This window comes from Cyrtonyx montezumae, unplaced genomic scaffold, assembly GCF_038088225.1.
Source record: "Cyrtonyx montezumae isolate F1298 unplaced genomic scaffold, pur_monq_1.0 scaffold_8, whole genome shotgun sequence".
Classification (NCBI taxonomy): Eukaryota; Metazoa; Chordata; class Aves; order Galliformes; family Odontophoridae; genus Cyrtonyx; species Cyrtonyx montezumae.
In genome coordinates, this window is record NW_027072089.1 from 49,467,083 (window position 1) to 49,490,478 (window position 23,396).

At 42.3% G+C, this 23,396-nt stretch overlaps 1 protein-coding gene across 2 annotated transcripts in view; it reads left to right on the plus strand.

Moving 5' to 3' along the window:
• GNAL (G protein subunit alpha L) overlaps positions 1–23,396 on the plus strand; it is a 178,100-nt gene that overhangs the window by 153,368 nt on the left and 1,336 nt on the right. For both annotated transcript variants that reach the window (XM_065753561.1, XM_065753562.1), the window contains exons 6-11: positions 13,204–13,258; positions 15,349–15,422; positions 16,970–17,028; positions 17,278–17,398; positions 18,222–18,352; positions 19,941–20,008. In XM_065753561.1, the coding sequence (XP_065609633.1) occupies positions 13,204–13,258; positions 15,349–15,422; positions 16,970–17,028; positions 17,278–17,398; positions 18,222–18,352; positions 19,941–20,008 (508 nt within the window). The remainder of the gene's footprint in view (positions 1–13,203; positions 13,259–15,348; positions 15,423–16,969; positions 17,029–17,277; positions 17,399–18,221; positions 18,353–19,940; positions 20,009–23,396) is intronic.

A 23,396-nucleotide genomic window follows, 5' to 3' on the forward strand; every position in this document is an offset into this window, starting at 1 on the left:
CAACGTGCAGAAAATGACATCATTGGTTCAGCCTGCATTCCACTTCCAGGCTCCTCTCCTTGTTGAAAGAAATCTGCTGTCTCATGTGAAGACACAGAGCCTCCTCATGCAGTTTGTCAATACAAAACGTGTATCAGGTCTATAACGCTGTTTCCTCAAGGTCTCTGCCAGGCCTCAGCCTGGGCTGCAGCAGGCAGGGTGCCATGCACTGCCGCACCCAGGCCAGGCCCTGCTGCAGCCACACAGGCCACAGCCACGCTACCTAGGAAGGATGCCAGGCTTTGTTCCTGTGTCCTCATAGAGTTATTTAAATGCATTGAGGATGTGTTGAGGAGGAGTATGTAGAACATACATGCTAAGAACTGTAGCCCTCTTCTCTTCTAAGGGAGTCGAGACTCTTTTCATTTTCCATCCAGATAGAGCCTGTCTCGTTCCTGATGGCTATAGCCAGGTTGCACGGGAGCCTGTTAGCATTATTTTTGCTGTGTACTGAAGGACTCCTATAGGTCAGGCACTGGCAAAATTGCTGAGATTTATTTATTTATTTACTTACTTACTTAGTATATCCTGTCTTAAGCATGCTGCTTGGAAGGTATGAGGTAGTGCTAAGGGGTCTGTATCTATGACCCCTGTATTTCTGAAAAATCTGTTATGCAGGTTACCCTCAACAGTAAGATAATTGTACTTGTGGAGAATCACACGGACACAATCATTCCTCAGAACAGAAAGCAACCTCTGTAACTGCAATATACAGTGCAGTGTCACATGTTGGCGGATTGGGTGCCATTGTTGTCACATCACTCAGACTTGGGTGTTTGGCGGTTAGCCTGCGCTGATGAAATAGCCAATGCTGTGAGGGAAAGACCGTCATTCTGGCTCCAGACGTCCAAAATTTTGCGCACGTTACTGATCTTTTAAGCGTATGAGACATGCCATTGAATTCCAAAGTCCTGTTGCATTCAATAGGATTACTTATATCCTTAAAACTATGCTTGTGGGTGAGTCTTTGTAGAATCAAAGCTTTGATTGCACTGAATTTGTTAGTCCCTCTGTGAACCTGAAATATTTAACAGTTATGACAACAGAAAAAATAGCGCTTCGTAGTCAGAATATCTTGGTGTTCATTTGTATTCATTTATACTATCTATATTTGTGCTGCAGTTAATAAGTTTCCCTTATTTCTAGCTTCTGTGAGAAAAAAGTCACCTTGAAAATGGTGTCCATTCTGAAGACTAGGTTAACATTTTTTCAGTGTACTTTCAATATGCTTCAGATTAATACCAGTCATTTCCTTCCTAAGGGTGGTCAGTGTATGCCACTCTAGCATGTTGTCTGGAGGCACAGAGGTAGCTCAGGACACTTGCAGAGTTTCATAATGAAACCCATCACGAAGTTTTTCAGTTCTGAGACAGGAAGAAACAGAAGCAAAGGGCTTCAATCCAAATGGAAACTTCCCTGTTTCCTCACTTCTGTGATTGAATGTATGTCCAATATTACGTAGTATTATGATACTGAATTTATTTAGAAGTGCATTACAATGCTTGAACTGAATTTACATCAGGCCAGACTGATATCTGACATATAACCAGTAAATGAAGATGTATGTCTTAACAGTGTGTGGTGAATTAATTAACACAAACTTTCAAGGATTTGTGCTGAAGGAATTAGTAATACATAACGTAATAATGAAGTTGAAAACTGCGATCAGAAGCAGTTCCTATAAATGTATTGCTTTGTGATTCTGAGTTTGAGTAACACTGAGGCCTTCTAAAACATGCATCTTGCAAAATGGGAGAAGTATCCCAACTAATGAACATTCTTGGTTTTCAAAATGTCATTACAGTTAACATTGTAAGCATGTACTTCTTGATTTACTTAAGGTTTTCCTCAGTGTGCCTGTCACAGGGGAAAATAACTATTTGTCTGAAGGAAGTGTGAACTTTGGCTGCTTTGTAGTCTAAAGCAGGATAACCTGTTTCAAGACAGACATTTGTTAAGTGGAGGAGATCAGTACTTGCCATGCTGGTATTAGGACTGGATTATCTGTAATCTAATTACGAAGGTTACTAACAAGTTGAAGAGATTATAAGATTAACAATTATCTGTGTAATTATTTGATTAAAATAAATGCCAGCAGCTTTGGCTGCCATACCTGCACTCTGGTATTTGGGATCAGAATTCCCATTTATTTGGTAACAGAAAAGCAAACAACAACAACAAAAGTTTGTGTTTTGATTCCGGTTTTGTGATGACGTTAATAACATGACTGGGCCCTAATCACTCTTCGTTCTACATGAGCTGAGCTCTCATTATTTAATGAGAGCCTTTTGAAGAAGGGTTTTTGATACTGTTTTTCATTTTGTTTTGTTTTCTAGAGGAGGGAAGAGTGTTTTTAGAAATGCTATGCCATGAATTTAAAACTTAAGTTTTGAGGTATTGGACAGAGGTGGTAATTCCATAGGATGAAATAATTCCAAAATAGCTGAGGTAGGCAGGGCCCTCTGGGTCCCCTGGCCCACCCTAGCTCCAGCAGGGCCACCCAGAGCAGGTTGCCCAGGCCCACAGCCAGACAGCATCTGGAGACCTCCAAAGAGGAGACCCCACAGCCTCTGGGCAGCCTAGAAGAGCTGACTGAAAAAACATAGCCCTTTGCACAGGGCTGAGGTTTTCTCTGGTATCTGCAGTTTAGTTCTGGTATCACTTAATAGAACTCCTCAGATTTATTGTTTGAAAAATGTCCAACTTAGTGTGATTAGGAGTTTCATCTCATTGTGGAGCCAAGTTCCCAGAGACTAAAGCAAAAGGTCATCATTCTTCACACTCAACTTTAGAATCCTTCTGGCACTGCCTCACAAAGGCATGCACTCTCCCAAGCAATATTATGAAGAACTTTAATATTAGAATTTAGTTTAATATGGATTTTCCTGGGGAAAAAAAAAGAAAATAAAGGTCAGGTCTTTTGAGGCCATCAGAAGACTGGTTCTCTCCCTCAGGACAGGTATTGGGCACATTCCTTCTCAGTGCATTTCCTAGAATCCAAGCTGCAATGCACACAGAGTTTCATGGGAAAAAATATTCTGATAAGGAATTTGTTGTTCTAGGAGCCCTTGGGTTTGAAGGGACATAAATAAATAAATAAATAAACTAATAGAGAATACAAAACATATACCTGTGAACACAACCCAACTATAGTGTGACATGCCAGAATATTGATTGCCAGCTGTACTTTATTGAGTGGTGGTTCCATAGTTAGAGAAGAAATGATTTTCCAGAGCGCTCCTGCTTTTCATTTCTACAGATTACATGCAAGTTGGGAGTGCTATTTTTAGTGTTCTCTTGAAAAAAGAAAACAAAAGAAAATACAACATTTTGAAATCTGAACTGACAAGTGGCTTTGAGTTTTTGACATTTATACCGTATATGTATATTCTTCCTCAGTGTTTTCCAGATGTCATTGCATAAATCTTTCCTTTTTTTTTCCACTAACTGTATGGGTGGGGAAGACAGATTAGGAAGTTAAACTTCCTTCTCTGTGCCTGTTTTTAGGAACTTCAGAAGTTGTCCAGGATTTAAAACTGGCCTCCATGGATTTTTGAAGTAAACTTTATCAGAATTCTCCTCTTCTTTCCAGATGTGTATGTCATACAGAGCTGCAGCTTCTACAGCCTGGAAGGGTCGCTTTAGCCATAAAAGCTGAAGTTACCTTCTCAGTAGACCTGTGATGTCTTAAAGGAGTGGAAACGTGGGGCCATGATCTGGCACAAAGCTGCCTCTGCCAGGCTTTCAAGTGGCTCCCAGCAGGCTCTCAGGCTGCTGTGGGCAGTGCTTCCTGTCAAATGTACAAAGAGCAGGGTTGTAGGACTAGTTTTGAACACTGTTGTATCACCTGTTGGTTAAATAGCTGTAACTATTAAATGGAATTAAGCCAATAGTTAGTAAGTTGGGCATGGTCACTGTATCTTCCCTTACATTTTTATAGTAACAGTTCCTCTCCTCACTTCAGCTTCAGGCATTCCAACGGCTACCCAAGGGACATGGTTTTGTGAAGAATATTGGTGATAGGTGGACAGTTGGACTAGATGGTCTTAGAGGGCTTTCCCGGCCTATGAATCACTGAGTCGAACTATTGGTGGTAGGACCAACTGCTTGAATGCATTCTAAGGTTAAATATATCCTGTTCTGAAATGGGCAGGATGATGGTGATTCAGTGAAAACGTTTCAGCAGCATCATTTGTAAAGATAAAAAAGCTTTCTTATGAGCCTAGTGGTTATGTCCAGTATCACACTGCTTAGACTTTGCTTGATAGCATTATTTTCACCTGACAATTTCTAAGACAGCTGATCATATGCAGATAGCTATGTCGCATTGTTTTGCATGTACAGCTCTGGAACATGCTGTGGGTGGGAAGAACGATGAGCTGTCCACTCTAGATTGCCTGCAGAGATGCCCAAATGCATTCTGGCATATGGCCTGAACAAGTTGGGGAAGAGCAGGCTTGGTGTCCTTCCCATCAATGATCTCTGTGAGAGGTTACCATGCCTCTCATACTTGGCAAAAAGGAAAGCAAAAGGACTGTATCTGAGCAGTGGTTCTGTTGGATCTTGTCGGGTAAAAATGCTCTGGAACTGCTAAAAGGACAGGTGTCAGTTCTTATCATGTTTCTAAGACGTTACTATTTTTTCCTGTTTTCTTGCCTTGAACGTTGACAAAGCAGCATCCCATTTCAATAACTCTGAGAATATGCAGGTGAACCATGCAGCACACACTGAGGGGCTGCTCTTAGAGTTTGCATCCAGTATGTCCTTCACACAAGGTAAAGTTATAAGAATGCAGAGTTAGAGCTAGGACAAGAAATAATGGCTGCAGAAGACAAATGACCTGCTGCTGCACCTCATAAACTGGGAAGGGTAAAAATAAATTTTACTGAGTGCTCTGCGGTGTCTGCACTTATACCTCCTCTGTTCTCACTGTCTGGAAGCTAGACACCTCCCTGACTTTTCCGTAAAGTGAATTTTTCAGTTTTCTTAGCTTTTAGGGTGACGGACTTCAGATATTATATGCAGCTCTAGAAGGCTTCTCTAGTAGGATGGGTGTTGGGAGCCCTTACATTCCTTAAATCATAGGCATCTATAGGAACTTCAGATCCTGTTTTTCTACCTCTTGGAGTCTTTAATACATCTCATGAAAACTGGTGCTGTGATCCAAATGTGTAGCCTTGGAACTAATGCCAGTCCTCCTGCTCAACCTCAGCACTCACCAGAACGCCAGCTAAGTCAGTTCTCCAGGTCAAGTCAACACTTAGGCCTACATTCTGTATGGGATTTTAACATGCTGTTCCTCTCACATGTCACAGATCTGAAAAGAATAATAAGCATGCTTGTGTTTCTCCTGATCAGGAGCATTCACCACTCTGAAGAGCTCACGTTTCTTCATCTGGGTTTTCTAGAGGCTTTTAACATCCTCTTTTTAGACATCTGGTGTGACTTTTAGATGTGAGACCTCTTGGCAACAAGTTCTCTTGCAGTGAGCTTGGACTGGTGCCACAGGTAAACTCAAACTTCTTGTGACTTCCTTTTAAGTCTGTGTTTTGTTACTTTGCTTCTCATGTTTGGGGATTTTCTGCTTTCTCTTTTATCAGCCTTCTATAGAAAACTCTGGTCAAACTGGTTTTTCCTTTCTGGCAGTCACCACAGCAGACTTATTATTCCAGACCACTTCCATTGGAGTTAGCAGTGTTTAATTTCCAGCAAGAAGCACTCTATCTAACCTGGATTTGGCATTCTTCAGGGCTCACTGCAGTTGGTGGATTTCATATATCCTCAGTGCAACAACTTTTAAAAACAGAACCATCAACCAGAGTGTGTAAGTTGCACTGAAATAATTTTTCCGTATCGCAACAGCAAAGCTTGCAAATAGCAGGGAAAGCTGTATTTGCAATCCCGTGTGAAAATAAACATTGTTAACTTTTGACATCCCATTGCAGCCTTTTGATATAAAGTTGGTGCTTGTGAATCTGATGCATTTGGCAGCTCCAAATATTATCAAGGCTTTTGCTCGTAGTTTGGCTTTCTCAACATAGTAGTCAAATCTGTTTTTGAAGAACTTAGCTTAAGTGGCAGAGGTGAGATGTTCTATGCACTTTAGTTAGCAGGACTAACAAGTGAAAACAAGTTTTTGATGTATCATTATCTGTAAAGGTAGATTTTCGAGATTCACGTGGAACTGTTGCATTCTGCCCATGCACATCTGATGTTTCAGATGTTCCCTTGCTGAGATGGTCCAAATCCTTGCAGGAAGATACTAAACAGTTGTTTCATTCAGATGGTTGATAAAGTGATTACAATCAGTCAGATATCAGCTCACAAAGCAGTCAGAATCCAGATCTCTCCAGGTAACGCAGTGTGATCTTTCTGTTTTCAGGTTATTATCTCTTGGTCCTCTGTTCAAGATTGCACTTAGAATTGCAGGACATGCTCTGTGTAACATTTATATTACAGAATTAAAATCTGTCTGTATAGGTTTATCAATATACATATAAAGATTATGAGTCTGGAACTGTCCTCCCAGAATTCAAGCCAGTGTGAATGCATTTAGGAGGAGGGTCTGCCTATGTCAGTCTAAGCCTTCAGTTTTGTTAGTGCTTCTTTGTTTGTGTTTTGCAGCAGCTCATCTGCTTGCACCTCTGGGAATAAAATGTCTGATCACACGCAGTAGAAAAATATTGTTCTTTGTAAAATAAATAAATAAGTAACCTTTCCTCTTCCTTCTCTCTGTTCCCCTCTTCATCTCTCTCTCTGAGATCCTGCGTAACAGAAGCAGCAGATGATAAGTCTGTTTTCTGCTGGAGCCTGTTAACCTCTCTGTGTGAATGACAGTTTTTCAGATTGAAGTCTTAGCCAGTGTTTATGTTAAGAAGAGGGTTAATGATGATCCCCGTAGGCCCCTCGCTCAAAAAGCAAAAACATCTGCTAAGCCAAATAGTGGTTAGTTTGCTAAATTTAGAAGGAAAAAATGCATTTCCCAAAATTCACACTGCTCCTTAACAAATTTAGGGAACAGTGGTGGCAGGCAGTTATGGAAGTCATACTGTTTGTTCATTTTTCAGTTTAGTACATATTTTTTCAATTTAAAAAAAAAAAAAAAGATTGCTGTTATTTAGCAGAGGGAAGGTACTAAACATATATCTGAAATGTTTAATGTAGCTGAGCTTTCCATGCATTTGTTTAGGTTGGTAGTTGGACATACGCCAAAGCCTGCAAAGCCTTTTTGTAAAGATAGTCTGCAGTACATATTGAGGAGAGACTATTCAGCAGCTAAGAAACTGAGACTGAAATGAACGTCTGCTAGGAAACTGTCTTAACTAAGCCCATATACCAGCAGCATTCTTTCAGAGAATTTATCCATCTTTCTTTATCCTCATCAAACTTGATTCTGACTGCTGCCAGCCATCTGACTTGTGGGGGAAAGAGTCACCTGCTGAATTGCAGTGAGCTTTTGGTTGCGATAGTCGTGACTGACAGTTGTGTCTTTGCCTTTGATGTCTCAGCTGAAGTCATCATCTGTGAACTGTTTCTAAACTAGAGCTCTCCTGCTTCATGGGACTAATGTGACAGAGCATCTCACGTTGTCTCTGCTCTGGATGACTTTGCTATGGCTTGGCACTGATTGTAGCCATGATGACAGAATGGAACAGGTACATGCTTCCCAACCAAACTGCTGGTACCTCCAGAAGGCTGCATGTAGATCAGCTCACAGAATCATAGAATGGCTGGGATGGGAAGGGTCCGTGGAGATTATCTAGTCAAATACTGATGTTTCAGCAGGGCCACCTAGAGCAGGATGCCCAAAACCACATCTCCAAGGAGGAGACTTAGCCTCTGGGCAACCTGTGCCGGTGCTCTGTCACTCAGGGTCCGTTGTTTGCCCAGAGTCCATCTCAGTATGTTCACCACTCTCCCTTGGTAGCACATTTGTTGCAACAGCTGTTGTCGCTCTGAGGACACAACATCTTGAAAAAACGCATCCAAGCAGCCACGTGCTGCTCAAGACCCACTTGGACCCCTTCCTGTGTACCCTGCTTTAGCAGGGGGTTGGGCTGGGTGATATCCAGAGGTCCCTTCCAATCCCTACAGTTCTGTGGTTCTGTGAAATACGGAACTGCAGTCCTCGAGTGCCGTGCGCACAGAGGCCTCACAGCATCAGGCCGCGGCAGCTGGCAAGGAGCTGGGTGAGCAGATGCTGCCCCCTGCAGTCTCTCTCCTCTCTTCTCCTCACCCCCAGCATGCGTGCGGTTTGACGGCTTTCTTTTCCGAGCCCATTTTTTAATCTCCCTTTCCACCCACAGGAGAGGCTGAATAGACGGTTATAGCATGATAATGTCAGTTTTGAAACAGGGAGAAGAGGGAAGTTCTGGGAAACCGATGCTCTTAGAAGATGCCAAAAATACATGTCAATCAATACCAATACGTAAATCTCTTGACTCTATAAATAAATACAGAATTTTGCTAGCGTCTTTGGTGTTTGCACTGGCTATTTTTCTGCGTCAGCTTAAGCAGCAATTGGTCATTGAAAATGAGAACAAAGATGTATGATCCAGTGTGGATTCAGATCAGCTCTCAGCCCCCTGCATTCCTGCCTTGCAAGTGCTTGCTGCTACACCTCTCCTCAGGGGAGGCAGCTGCAAAGCAACATGCAAGGGGTGAAGGAGAACACTGCTGCATGGAAACTGTATTTAAAGCATAGTGCCTGTTGCATTAGACAGGAAAATCCTTACCTATTCAATGTTAGCAATGTCTTTTGAGGTATTTCTATTGATATCTTCAGTAAATGACTTAGGAAGATTAATCCTTTAGGGGTTAGAATGATACAGGAGGCTATTTTCAGTATGTCTTCCTCAGGAACCAGGAAACGTTTCAGAATGATGTGAGATTGCTTGAAACCCAGCTGTGGAGCCAAAGGTATCCTCCAAACCAGAAATCCATAATTTCCTATTTTTAAAGTCCACATGAGACACTAACAAGCCCTTAGCTGATTGATGCATGTATATGTATGTATACGTGTATATAAACATTGAGGTCTTGATTTTATCTCTGATCATTTAAGCAGGAAAAAGAAAAAGGGGGGAGGGTTGTCAGTTTCGTCTCCCTTGAGATCTGGGATAAGTTCTCATAGTGGAAGACCTAACACACAGGCAAGTTATCACAATCCAAAGATAGCAGAATTCAAAGTCTTGGTCTTGCATGGCTTTGTGTAGTAGGTTATGGTGCTTTGCTGGTTTGGAGACCTGGCTGAGGAGTTTGCAGAGCCTTCTGTGGTCCTTCAGAAGTGGAAAGTTTGCAGACTAGAGCCGCTTACCTGAGGATAACTTTGAGATTCTTCATTCTTACAGCTTCAAGATACTGTGTTAACAATTTTCCCTTTTTCCAGGATTTTGGCATTTGGTTTGATTTAGCATTGGATTTCATTTCTTGTATTCTGCAGTGTTGTTGTTCTTTGTTGGTTTTTTTTTTATGCAGGGCCTTTGAGATGTTAGGGGGCAAACAGAAAGAAAATAGTTGAGGTAGAAAAAGATTCATTAAAATGTGTAGTTAATTGTATTGATATGCTGCTTAGCACTTCATCTTTCCAATTCTTAGAATGTCAAAATACACTTATAAATAGAGCATGGGTTTTTGTGTCTGTAATATTATTCTTAAGACGTGATTTTCTTTTAATTGTGATTTTGTGGGGTCAGAATATCTGTACAGAACCTTGTAGCGATTTACCCAGCGAGAAAAAGATTTTCATGTACGATTACCTCCTCTTTATTTGTGCATTTATGAATCCTTTTTTCAGAAATTCTTATATAGCTGCTAATGCTGCTCAAATTGCCATGGTTTTTAAAGAGAATAATGCTTATTGATAGTTCCCACATGCACTGGCAGGCACATCTAAAACCTGTACTTTTGTGTTCACAGCTTGCATAATATAAAATGTAGAGATTGCTTGTCAAACTAAGTGTCAGCTGAGTTTCCTAGGAAACTCGCTGAAGATATTTATAAAACTACAGATCTGCTTAATAATAGATGTAATAATGTCAGTAGCTCGTGATTGTTGTTTTTTTAACTTTATCGGTCCATTTTTCTTTTGCTTTAATTTGTTGGCAAACCAAACCACAGCATTTCCAAACAGCCCTTCCTTCCAGTATCTTCCTTAGTTTATTTAAAACAAAACAAAAACAAAAAAAAAAAAAAGAGAAAGTGATCTGAGCTATTCCATGTCAGATAATACAGACCAACCTACAACAAAGTTAAGAAGAACCTTATGTCCTGCTCATTATCAGAATGGAAAAATAAAACCACAGCTGAGAAGTAGAAATACAAATATTGTGTTATAGTTATATTCACGCTGGAGTTGAATGCCTGAGTTTAAAGTTCATTGCACTTACATGCAAAACAGTTATTGCAGAATTCTTATCAGTATTGAGAACAGTTTTCTAAAGATGCATAAGTAGAAGACCCATCAGTACTGACAAAAGATCTAGTTCTGTCAAAATAATTCTATCCTTGAGCTTAAAAAAATGTGAGCTAAAAAGAGAGAATCGGTGATGCTGGTGTCCGTTTTTATTCCTTTCTCTGCTATTCTGTTTTCCTCACACCGATCCTTTGACCAGAGATTTAGGAATCATCATATCTTAAGTGCTTTAAATTGAGTTTTTAGTCATGTAAATTTGCTGGGCTGTGTGTATCTATAAAAGAGTGTATGTTGCACCAGAACGTAATTGTGAAAGACATTTAGAATTAGTAGAAATGAATGTTCTTCAGAAAAAACTACTATCATTTTCACATTTTAATACAGCAATGAGACTGAAGCTAACGCATTTAGTAATGAAGTACTGACTCTTTATCTCATCTGGAATTCTTTACTTGTGCTTAACTGTATAAATTTGCCTGTCAGAGCTATTTTTTGATACTGTGCTAATTAGCCAAGCAAGGATCTTCTATGAAGGATGTTCAAGAGCTGATTTCCCTTCAAGAAAGTCCAGAGTCTACAAAACACAGTGAACATTCGGTGTACTTCCAAAAGAAATCTTAGAAAACCATCATATACCAGAAAAGTTAATGCTAAGAAAAGATAAGAAATATAGCCCAGTTCTAACAGTGGTCAAGTGTTGATTTACTGGGTGCCAGTGATATCACTGCAGCCTGATAGAGCTGATATTATTTAGAGCCCTGTAAGTCACTGCCTTCATTTCAGATGAGGTGTGGCCAGCGGCCTTATAAGCTCAAAACATTTCAGCTATCTAAACTAATCTTTGAGCGCATGTTATTGAACAGAGCTATCTCTTACCTGTGCCATTCCCATTATGGGTGTTTGAAACATATTCTTTTGCTTGTCTGACAGTTTCTAAATGGAACATGACTTAGGCCAATGCCAAGGACAAAAGTGCCAATGCTAATGACCAATAACCGATTGTGTACGGGGCAGAGATGTGCATTGGCACTAAATCCCAAGTTACTTCATCATTTTGGATCAGTGCTACCAACATGACATTGGTGTTGAACAGTCAAGACGTGATTTATGTTTCAGCTCCAGCAATAATGCTTCTGCAACGAAAACACTGATTTATTTGGTCTAATGGGATTTGGGATAGGGTCATGTTTGTGTACAGACACAATACTGCCCACAGTATTAACCATATCAAACTGTTTATGAACTAGACAGAAAACATCAGGATGGATTTGGAGAAACTAGAATGCTTCCCGTACAGCTTTGCTAAGGACAGTGCCTACTTGTTGAGGAAGAGGTTCAGCTTGGAGGCATTTTTAATGGGGGAAAGGGTTGCCATCTTTTTTGATCTTATTGTATGCTGTGAGCTTGAGATTTGCTCGGTGTTCTCAAGGTGATGAAAACACTTGAGCAGGAGGTTTTGCCTGAGTGCAGCTGCTTCCTCATGGTGACCATCGCTTGCTATAAAGATGTGCTTTCATATCTTCATGTAAGTTTATGATTGCTTTTGATGGGTGTGGAGTCAAAAGTAAAAAGATTATTTTTCTTTCATGTTTATTCGGGATAATTTTGTAGTTAGACACCCCCTGTGCTGTGCTAAACAAGCAGTTTTTAAACATGGTGTTTTAAGATCACACCTTGATAATCCAGGCTGTACATACTGGATCTTTTTTTCCTGTTGTAACAGTGGGAGTTCAAAAAGGAAAAAGAGTGTAAGTAAATATATATGCAGGGTATTTTCCTTTCAGTTAGTATCCGTGGGAAAGTACTATGAGAAATATCAGTCAGGCTTTTCGAGAGGTATGTTTTCAACTGGTCCATGTGTGTGACCCTGGTGTTAGCAATGAGTCACATTGCCAGGCAAGAGTTCACTGTTTTTTCCTTCTTTCCCACTGCAATTAAATAAATTCCACATGCACACCCTAGTAAAATTGGGAAGAAAAAAAAACTTGCCAGTTGATAAAGAAATTGTGATAATACTGTAGAAGGATGAGTCAGTCGGTGGGATATTCACTGCCAAATACCAAATAACAATGCAGAAATTCAAGAAAGCTTCTAAGTCGTACAGGCAGTCAGGAAAAACATGCCATCTGGGCTCACACAGCATGTAAGAAATGGGTGAAAGTGAGGGAGGAGAGCTTGCCTATTTTAGCTCGGCACATAAAATTCCATTTTTATATCCTCAGTTTTGCTGTTCTAACATGTTGTAGGAAAGAATTAAAGCTTGAAAAGATCTTTAAAACCATTGGAGGATATGGTACCCCTTTTTTTTCTAGTTCCGTTTCCTCTCAGTCATTGTATGCAATTTACTGAGTTTTGGCACTGTGAGGAGTCAGACTAGTTTACCTCCATGTCATGCAGTTTTGTTCTCAAGTTCTCAAGCTATAGTTGCAGTGTTCGACGGAAAGATTAGATAGATGCAGTATTTTTTTAGTGGACCTCCCAGATTGTGACATAGTACTGCATTTGGCCTGCCTGTGAGTACTACCTAACAGTAAGTGTAAAAGCACTATAGTGAAGCAATGCCTGGGCAAAAAGCTGTTCAGCTCAGAAATTAGAACCTCAACCACCATAAGTAAAGCTCTGGGCTCGTTCCTTTACCACTGACTTGTGTTTTCCTTTGCAGCTGATATCTAAAGCAGAAAAGGTATTCAAAACTTGCTATACAAGACAGGATTTTACGTATCTAAGTGCATGCTTATTTTTTCTTTCAGCTTTTTAGAAAGAATCGACAGTGTCAGCATGGATGACTACACACCCACAGATCAGGTTAGTGTAATTAATGGGGTAGGGGCTGGGAACCAAGACACCCATTTGTACAGATTCTTTATGTAATTTGGTTTAGTCCCAACAGCAGCTGAAATACAGTAAACCACATAATGACAAAATGCAGTCTAGCAGTTTAAATAATGGATGTTAAGGAAGAAGCTTTTCAGTGCTGTAAGCTTGTGCTTTACTGTTGCTATATGTAGGTCCATGATTCCTGTAATACATCTGTTATTTCTCCTTGCTTTCCATTCTGTGTCCCACAAACACAGCAAACAGAAAACATAAATGTAGAAGCCTGTGGTTTCCATCATCAGCCTTCAGCACAGAAACAGTGCTGTATTTCAATGATGGAGATGATAGAAACAAAGAGGGAGAGGTGTCCAGATTCAGGGAGATGTGCACCACACATATGCATGATTGTTGTCAATTTACAAAATGCTGGATATTTTTCCAGATGTCTTCATAGGATCTTGATACAGTGCTGTAATGACAGCAGCATTTGGGAAGTTTAAGGCTGAAACAGTGCAGCCTTGGAGCAAGAAGGCCCTTAAATGGGGTGCATGGCTGCTGGTCACCTCCATCGTCTGGCTTCCCTGAGCTGAAGCTGACAGGTTTCTTTGGCAGGTTATCTCCTCCGCAGGCATTCTGAAGCTGTTACTGCTCAGTGCCACTGTCCTGCTGCCATCCAGTAGTCTCAGTCAAGATTGTGTGCCATGTGATAAACTGCATGTAACACATAGTTGAAGAGAGTCCTACGCTGGGTAATTGAGTCTGTCTACCCAAGGTGCATAATGAGTGGGTGCTCATTAAAAAAATAACAATAATAATCATAAATTCTCATTGTGCAGTCAGGAACTGAAATTCAGAGAAGTAATGTGACTTGCCAAAGATCAGACAGAGATGCATGAGGGGCAGAACTTCTGCCTTCAGACCTAGTTCAGGTACATAACCACAAGCCTGTCCAATCACAGAGGCAGGTGTCCCGAATTAGTAGGCAATAAAAACCAATTGTCATGTAGTCAACTTTATACAGAATTAATTATTAAAGCCCTCCATTCATTTTCAAACAAAAGTAGTTGCATTGAGACCTCGTGGTCTGACTTTAGCATCAATATCACTCTGCTGAAGGGAGACATGGGCGAAGCAAATGATGTTTTTCCTTTCTTTCCTTGTTTTTCCTTTCTTCTTTTTATGGCAGTGTTGCCCTGTTTGTTCTTGCAGGGCCTTTCTCTACCTTGAGCAGTCATTCATCACAGGAGGATTTGGCAGTGGCTTCATTATTTAGCTGTCTCAGAATTTTTCCTGATGTTTCCTTTGGGAAGAAATGTCCTGTGTCTTCAAAGGCCAGAAGAGGCCTTTGGTATCTGGCAGGCAGAAAACTCCTGCTCCAACAGCAGTGCTAGGTAGTCAAGGTTAAAAAACTGCTGGTGATGGTGGTGGCACAGGGTGAGCCAGTTGCTTGAGATGTGCACCACAAATCGCTTTTGCCTCCCACCTTTGAGAACCTAGGAAATCATTTTTTTAATTATTAGAAAATGTTATTTAAGTTATAAAGTACTGCTAGAATGAAAAGTAAGAAAGAAATGTGAGATTAACCTGCAGCCTAAATTCTGTTCCCCTGTGCACTGTAACAGAGCTTTAATTACTTAGTCACAAGCTATTATTTCAATAGGATTCCTGTCTCATTCAGTACAAAAGAGGGCAGAGTTAATGTTGCCTGGGCAACTGTAAATCTGGAGTTTTCTTACAGTTGAGTACTTGACTTTACAACATGGACAACATATTTTTCTTAGTTTTATGTAACTTCAGAATTCATTATCCATGTCACATACACAGTTGTGTGACAATCAGCAATAGATTTCAGCATGCACTGAAGAGAACACATATATGGTATTCACAAGCTGGATTCAAATATGATATTTGTGTATCTACTGTATCAGAGTGGACAAATACAGGTATATCACCAAGTCTGATTGAACTCTAATTAAATGGAAGCTATCTTTTGATAGAAAATACTACAGCATGTGTATAGAAACAAAATTAAAGTAGAAAAGATTGTCACTAATCAGCTTCGATGTTCTCGTTTTCAGGACCTATTACGATGCAGAGTGTTGACATCAGGGATTTTTGAAACAAGGTTTCAAGTAGATAAAGTAAATTTCCAGTAAGTAAATTAGTAATGATATATGAATGTTTTATTAACGTTAACAACTTAGTTCAGATGTCTGTTTTCATGTCTTCTTGGCATAATTAGGCATAGGGTAAATGTCAAGACTGTTTGGTTTAGTTGGGGTTTTTTAGCTGTTCCCACAGATCCCTGTAAAATTCCCTTATTTAAAAAAAAATTAAAAGGTGTTTCTAGTCATGGATTAGTATTGGTCTGTTGTGGGGCTGTTTTTACTAACTCATTCATTTAGATAGTACTGTCAACTCATACTTTTGGGATAAGGTCTCTCAGAACTCAGTGTCATGCCACAAGGCACAGTTTGAATGTTGGGACAGAGAGTAAAGTGTCTTGTTCCATCTGGAGAGCTGCAAGCTGTGTGCTGCTGCATCTCTGTTAAGGTACCACCAGGCTACCTCCACGCTGGTTCTCATCCAAAAAAGTGGCAGTGCTGATGGGGGACAAGCTGCCTTTGTGTCCTCCTCTTTGAACACATGTACTCTCTCTACCACACTTCAAAAGGCGATGAAACCTCTTCTTGTTCATAACACAGTGGCCCCAGCCATCTATGCCATGTGCATTTCTGCATACCACAAAGGCCACCATTTTTCTTATTGTATGGATTCAGTGGTATTCTTGCACCTGGGTGGTGGCAACCCCCATTGTTAATACAAGCTGGGGGACGAAAGGATAGACGACAGCCCTGCTGAAAAGGAGTTGGGAGTACTGGTGAATGGGAAGCTGGATATGAGCTAGCAGTGTGCTCTTGCAGCCCAGAAAGCCAACTTTATAGTAGGCTGCATGATCCTGTGCTCTGCACTGGTGAGACCTCACCTGGAATATTGTGTCCAGGTGTGAAGTCCTCAGTACAGGAGAGACATGGAGCCGTTGGAGCGCATCCAGAGGAGGGCCACAAAAGTGATCCCATGTTTAGAGTACCTCCACTACAAGGATGGGCTGAGAGAGCTGGGGTTGTTCAGCCTAGAGAAGAGAAGGCTCCAGGGAGACCTGAGAGCGGCCTTTCAGTGTCTGCAGGTGGGCTGTAAGAAGGAAGGGCACAGACTCTTCAGCAGAGTCTGTTGTGATAGGACAAGGGGAGATCATTTCAGATTAAAAGAGATTTAGACTGGATATAGGGAAGAAGTTTTTTACAGTAAGGGTGGTAAAGCAGTGGAACAGGTTGTCAGGTGCCCGTCCCTGGAGGCACTCAGGGTCAGGCTGGATGGGGCTGTGAGCAACCTGACGTAGCTGTAGGTGTCCCTGTTCTCATCGCAGAGGAATTGGACTAGGTGACCTTTAAAGGTTCCTTTCCACTTAAACGATTCTATGATTCAGTGATTCTCCCTGGCAGAGCAGGGCAGGTGGAGTGGGGCAGTGCTGTGGCATGCAGTGCAGCAGCTGCAGACCTCTCTTCCCTTCGGACAGTATTTTACTGCCGCTGTCCTCAAAGCTGCAGATTCATGTACTGAACCCTTGTGCTGCATGCGTGCTTCGTGTGACTTTCCTAATGCACATGAGTGACATAACATCCTATGGCTTTTTAACAGCATGTTTGATGTAGGTGGCCAGAGAGATGAGAGAAGAAAATGGATCCAATGCTTTAACGGTAAGTAAAAATGTTCCACATTTCTATTTTGAATTCGCTTTGTGCAGTGTGAACAGCTTAGTTTTTGTATTGTTTTACTTATGCTGAGAACGTAGTGTGTCACTAATACAGAAGTGCAACATGGTAAATGCTTTCTTGAGGCCTTTGGGGCACTAGGGGAGTAATGGCAGTATTACTGTGAGGAGTATGTGCTGGGATAACAGAAACTTCCTCTCTCTCTCCCTTCTTTCTTCTGTGTGCTTTGTCCAGACGTCACGGCTATAATCTTTGTTGTGGCTTGCAGCAGCTACAACATGGTAATAAGGGAAGACAATAACACAAACAGACTACGGGAATCCCTGGACCTTTTCAAAAGTATCTGGAATAATAGGTAAAATACACCTCTTTTCTTCTCCCACTGCAAATTCAGCTACATTCCAACTCCCCACAATTTTGGATTCCTTTTAGCACGTGGTCAGACTGACTACTCAGAAAATGCCCAGGGCAGGGCCAGGCCATGGGGTGCTCTTGCAGTGGGCAGAGTGACTCATGGATACAAACAGCAATACAAACAGCAATACGAATCTGTTCCTAGTGGCAAATAAGTAACGACAGTACACAGGATAAGGTAATGAAAAGTTTCTAGCACACAGCCCTAAGAGTGCTCCACACCGAGAGGTCAAGAGAGGAAAAGCACTAAGCCAGGTCCCAGAGGTGCCCTGTCACAATGATGGTGAGGCACTAACAGGGTAAGGAGAGAGATTATTCACTTTTGATTCATCGGATGTCATACAAGCCATCTTAACAGACGGCACCTTTGTGTGGATGAGCTATCAGTTAAGGTGGAGTAGTTTTGCAGCCTTTGTCTCTTGGTTCAGCAAAAGCCAGCAAAGTAGACAGGAATGTCAAATTTTAGGTACTGTCGTCTTTTTCCAAACTTCATTTCAGAAGTCTAGTTCAGAAAACACTGTTTTAAGACTGTTCGTTTCAGTGATACCTGCTGGAGGTTTTAGAAATGTGTGCACAGATCTTACAAACCATCTATCAGCACAGGCATCATTGAAATAAGGATTTTAGATCCCTTTTTTTTTTTTCTGTTACCGATGATCTAAACACCGCGTATAGGGACAAGCAGGAGATTTTCCATTGGTGTGATGTGTTTCCTTTGATGAATGTGTCAGAGATAACCCAAACATTTGGTTTGTTTTTGGCAGGTGGTTACGGACCATTTCTATCATTTTGTTCTTGAATAAACAGGACATGCTGGCTGAAAAAGTCTTGGCAGGGAAATCAAAAATTGAAGATTACTTTCCCGAATACGCGCATTACACTGTACCTGAGGATGGTAAGATTTTTCTCCACTTGAGGGATTTGGCTAGCTGGGATAGCCCGTTTCACAGCTCCTCTCTCTGTCTCACACACACACACAAATACGCACATGTTGTTCAGCATGTGTGAAGCCAGGCAGCCGCTCCACCCTGTGCTGCCTGTGCTGCTGGGTGTGGGATCGGTGTGTGCTGAGGGTGTGGCACACAGCTCAGCGCTGCCCCGGGCTCAGGGGGCTCTGAGTGCTGGGGGGCTGGCAGAGAGAGACCTGGATTAGGTCCTCCTTTCCCCATCAACAGCAGCTTAGGTTATAGAAGTAAAGATAATAGTGAGCAGTGTGTGCACCTTCCATTCAGGCTGAAAAGTTGAGGGTCTGATAATGAGTTTCAAGTGCAGAGGGTAAATAAACTTCCCCAAAATCAGAGTTAGCCAGGCACTAGTTTTATAATCCTAAGGGTTTCAGAAATCTTCTGTCACTGTCACACAAATCTCTCTGTACCAAACGGACTCATAAAAGCTGAGAGGTTTTTCTGGGTAAATTATTGAAATGAACGTTTTCCAAAGTAAGCAAGTTGCCAGGATAAAGTAGTTTTTCATTTTTCTCAGCAGGATTTCACAGTGGATATCCCAAGCTAGAATCCCATCTAGAATACCCACACGGGAAGCAGCTCCCTGTCTTTAACCTGTGGTTGCTCTTCTACTCCCTCATTTTAGACTGTGTTATTTAAGGACAGCAGCACTGAACTCTAAGGTGCCGCTGGTTATGCAGCTGCTCTCTGTTTACCCCTGCTGCTCCAGATAAGAATAGAAGATATTTCCATATTCAGATACATTCTGTCCTTTATCATACTATGCTTACAAGCATTTGATGTGGTATCTTAATCAAGGAGAAACCACACCAAAGGGAAGCAAATAGGTTATCTCTTCCCTGCACTGTTTAATTTTCACACTCAATGTAAACACAGAAGTAGATAGAGATGACTTAACCTGCTGACAGACAGTACCAAGTAATGAGTCTCCCATACAACAAGACTTTAATCTCGGGCCCTTTGTATATTTAGGTAGCAGTACATCTAAGTATTCTGCCTATTTGGGGCCTGGAATAAAAATAGTTTTTTTTTAAAGCATTTGTAATGCTATGGCATTCCTTCAAGTGTAATCTTGCACTGAATCTTGCACTGACCATTTTAAAACACAAATTCCTCCCTTTAGAATCTTTGTTCCAGAGGTGCTGCTGTGTTGCACAAACCAAGGAACTATTCTTCTAGTCATATTTTCTGATAAAATAAATCCCAGCTCCCGCTCCTTTTGGCACCTATGTGAACAAACATACGGATGTGAGTAAAACCTCTTCATGTGTGACCAATGATACTTGCAAGAACATCAGTGATTTTAAGGTCCCTAATTGATACTAAGTGCTTAGAAGCTTATTTCTGATCTTACAGTACCCTTCCATTTTAGAATTGTGCATCCAGAGTCTCCTGTGGATATTCAGCATTTTAATGTCTGTATCAGAGGACTACTTCTTCCTCTCTCAGTATCTTATTATGAAAAAGAGAATTGTTTGCCCTTCCTGTTTCTCACATAACTTATTTTTAATTGAACAGCAACACCCGATGCAGGAGAAGACCCCAAAGTCACAAGAGCCAAGTTCTTCATCCGGGATGAGTTCTTAGTGAGTAATTTTGATCTTATGTATGATCCTGTCATAGGAAATACTGGCAGATGGCATCGTTGGTTTAGGGAAACCCGATGAGGTTTTCAGAAAGCTAGAAGGGAGAGGGGAGTGTCTGGCAATCCCTGATACTTTCCAGCTGCCCATCTTGCAGAACTGTCTCAGTGCTTGCACATTTTTGTGCCCATTTGTTGTAAAGTTACCTGCTTCCTATCTGTCTCGTGGATTGTCACTCACAAAATCACAGCTTCCTGCCAGAACCAGGGGGCTTCATCCAAAATAACTCATGTCTTCAGTCATACCAAGTCTGGATTGTAAGTAGGATCAGAGACCAGAGCTCAGGCTTAAAACCTTAAATTTTGCCCTACTTCTATAAACTGTATGAGGGTGTTTGAGAGAACAAGTTTAATCATTAGAATGCAGATTTTTAAAGTCATTATGCATTTAAAAGTATTGTTAGGATTTATAGCTGTTGAATCAACAGCAAAGAAAGAAGCAGTTAATTACATGCACACTTTGGGGATTTCCATTCACTGCCCTAACCTTCCAGATGATGAGGAGAACCTTCAGACTGAAATAAGAGTTACCAAAAAAAAAAAAGAACACTGTGAGCCAAATCTCTCAGCAGTAGTGCCAAAATGCCACGAAGCAGATGACACTGAAAGAGTCCAGTTTGGAAGGAGAGTCCAAGAGAACCAGATTACAGGAGAGCTGGGGCGAGACCCCTCACCTTTTGGTTTCTTTGTTGCACAAAGAAATACACCAAGAGCAAGATGCTCACCTGTGATGACTCGCATGCATTGTACAAAGGAGGCCACCTACAAACCAGGCAGAGAGGGAAAGGGGTGTGAGCTTTTCAACCACATGAAAAGGCAGCTGTGCATCTGCAGGGGCCCTTGGCAAACACAAGTGCCATGGGTTTTGGGTGCAGGATAAGAATTTGGGCTGGGCCCAGCACCTGCCTGCAGCAGACAGCTTGCCCTCATTCCCCCGGGTGCTGTGGGTCTGGCAGAGAGCATCTCCTCCGTAAGGCATTCTCAGGAGTCTCTCACATGGCTTTGTGCTTTGTATTTTCAACTTGATGTAATCATTTACCAGTTGCTTTAAACTTTGCACCTGTTTGAAAGGTCAGTCTTATGAGTGAGGCATTTCTGGTCAGATACATGGTCTGAGGAGCCTTGTGTGCACACTTCTTCATGCTGGTAGCTATGGACAGAGTTTGGTGCTCAAGACAAGCAGAGATGGCCCTGTGACCAGGGGTGACAGGGAGAAACAACCCAGCACACAGACTGGGGAGGGGGGCAGTCCTCAGCCAAGTGGAAGGGTGTTTTCATTTTCAGCCTGCAGCCTTCTTGGCACTGCCATATACATTTCTGTCCAAGCCTTTTCATTTATGACCTTGTCCTGCCCTGCCATGTGTTCAACCATGTCTCAAAGGAGTCTGATTTTACTCCTTTATTATCGTTTCTATTGTGGGAGCAGGTGTATGTAAGACAGGGATTTATGTGAAAATAACTGCTTCAAGACCCAAAAGCTCCCCTTCAGCTCACCAGGCTGTACATACGCATGCTCCTGTGCTCCAGGTAAATTTAAAACAAATCACTTGAACAAAGGAGGGTAAATATAAAAACCTCTCCCAGCAAATTGAGCTGCAAGGTAGTGTGTGAGCATTAGGAGGGCAAAATACATGGGCTGCTGATTTTGGAGTCAGTGTGGCCACCTGTGGCATCCACTGCCTTCACTGAGAGGTCGGCCGTGCAGCGCTGGTGGAACTGGAGTCATTAATATTTAACCAGGGAGAAAGCTGGGTGCGGCCTGGTGGGAAGCTCACGGCTGCTGCAGGGCTGCCCATCAGCTCTGTTCTTGGCAGCAGTGCTTTCTTTCGGGCAGCTCTCACTGCTTGCCTTGCTGGTGTTGGCATCTCCCATTGCATGAAATATGCTTGATAGGAAATTCCCCTTCCTTCTGACATGGGCAGAGGGCACAGGCGCATCCTTTCTCCTCCCATGTTCTTCATCCTCTCATTGTTCAGAATCCTCCCTATCCCACTTTTGGTGTTTGTACACACAGGATTCTCTATCTGCTGATATTTTAATACACTGCCAGTGTGAAGGCAACCCCTGTTAAATCAGGGGCATGGCCACTTCAACTCAGAGACTGAACATTATTAGATTGCTAGGGTTTGGGTCTGAACACCATCTTGCTTCCTTCCGGCAAACAGCTGCTGTATGCACACCGCGCAGAGATGCTGCTGTGCTGGTTGCAGTGTGCTGAGATCATGCTGCTTGAGGGGAGCTGCCTGAAGGAGAGAAGAGCAGCAGCAGCTGGAGGCTGCAGAAGTAGGTGGAGCTTAGTGCAAAGGAGTCGAGCATCCCTGCAGCCACTCAGAGCAGACCTCCAGGGTGTCTGAGTTAGGAATGGTGGTGAATGGAGTTAAATCCACCAGTCACTCGTGCTGATCCACAAGGGCCTGTCCTTTTTAATATCTGTAATGATGGTCTGGGTGAAGGAGTTGAGTGTGCTCTCGTTCCTGCACAACAACCCCGTGCATGGCTGCAGCGCTGGGGATGGAAAGCTGTGCAGAGGAAAAGGATCTGGGGGTGCTGGTTGGCAGCTGGCTGAACGTGAGCCAGCAGTGTGCCTAGGTGGCCAAGAAGGCCAATGGCATCCTGGCTTGTATCAGAAATAGTGTTGCCAGCAGGAACAGGGAAGTGATCCTCCCTCTGTACCCAGCTCTGATGAGGCCACATCTGAAGTACTGCGTTGTTTTGGGCTCCTCACTGCTGGAAAGACACTGGGGCCCTGGAGTGTGTCCAGAGAAGGGCAGCGAAGCTGTGAGGGGCCTGGAGCACAAGTCTGATGGGAGCTGCGGAGGGATCTGGGATTGTTCAGCCAGGCGAGACCTTACTGCCCTCTATAACTACCTGAAAGGAGGTTGTGATGAGCTGGGGGTCAGCCTCTTCTCCCAGGTAGCAGCACTAGGACGAGAGAGAATGGCCTCGTGTTGTGCCAGGGGAGGTTCGGGGTGGATGTTAGGGAAAATTTCTTCTCCGTAAGAGTGGTGCGGCACTGAAACGGGCTGCCCAGGGTGGAGGTGGAGTTATCATCTCTGGAGGTGAACCATGTGGTGTGGCACTGAGGGACACTGTTGGAGTGCATGATGGTGGTAAGCTGATGGTTGCACTGGAAGATCTTAGAGATCTTCTCTGAGCTTAATGTTTCTATGATTCTAAGAACAGCAGTAATTAGAAGGCAGGCTAGATCATCATTTTAGGGCCAACTTTTCTTCTTTTTCCTCCAAGGAAAAAAAATCTAGTAACTGGACTCTCCTTACTGCATTTGAGTGGCATTTTACCACTTCCATGTAGATCTGCAAGGGAAAAAAAAA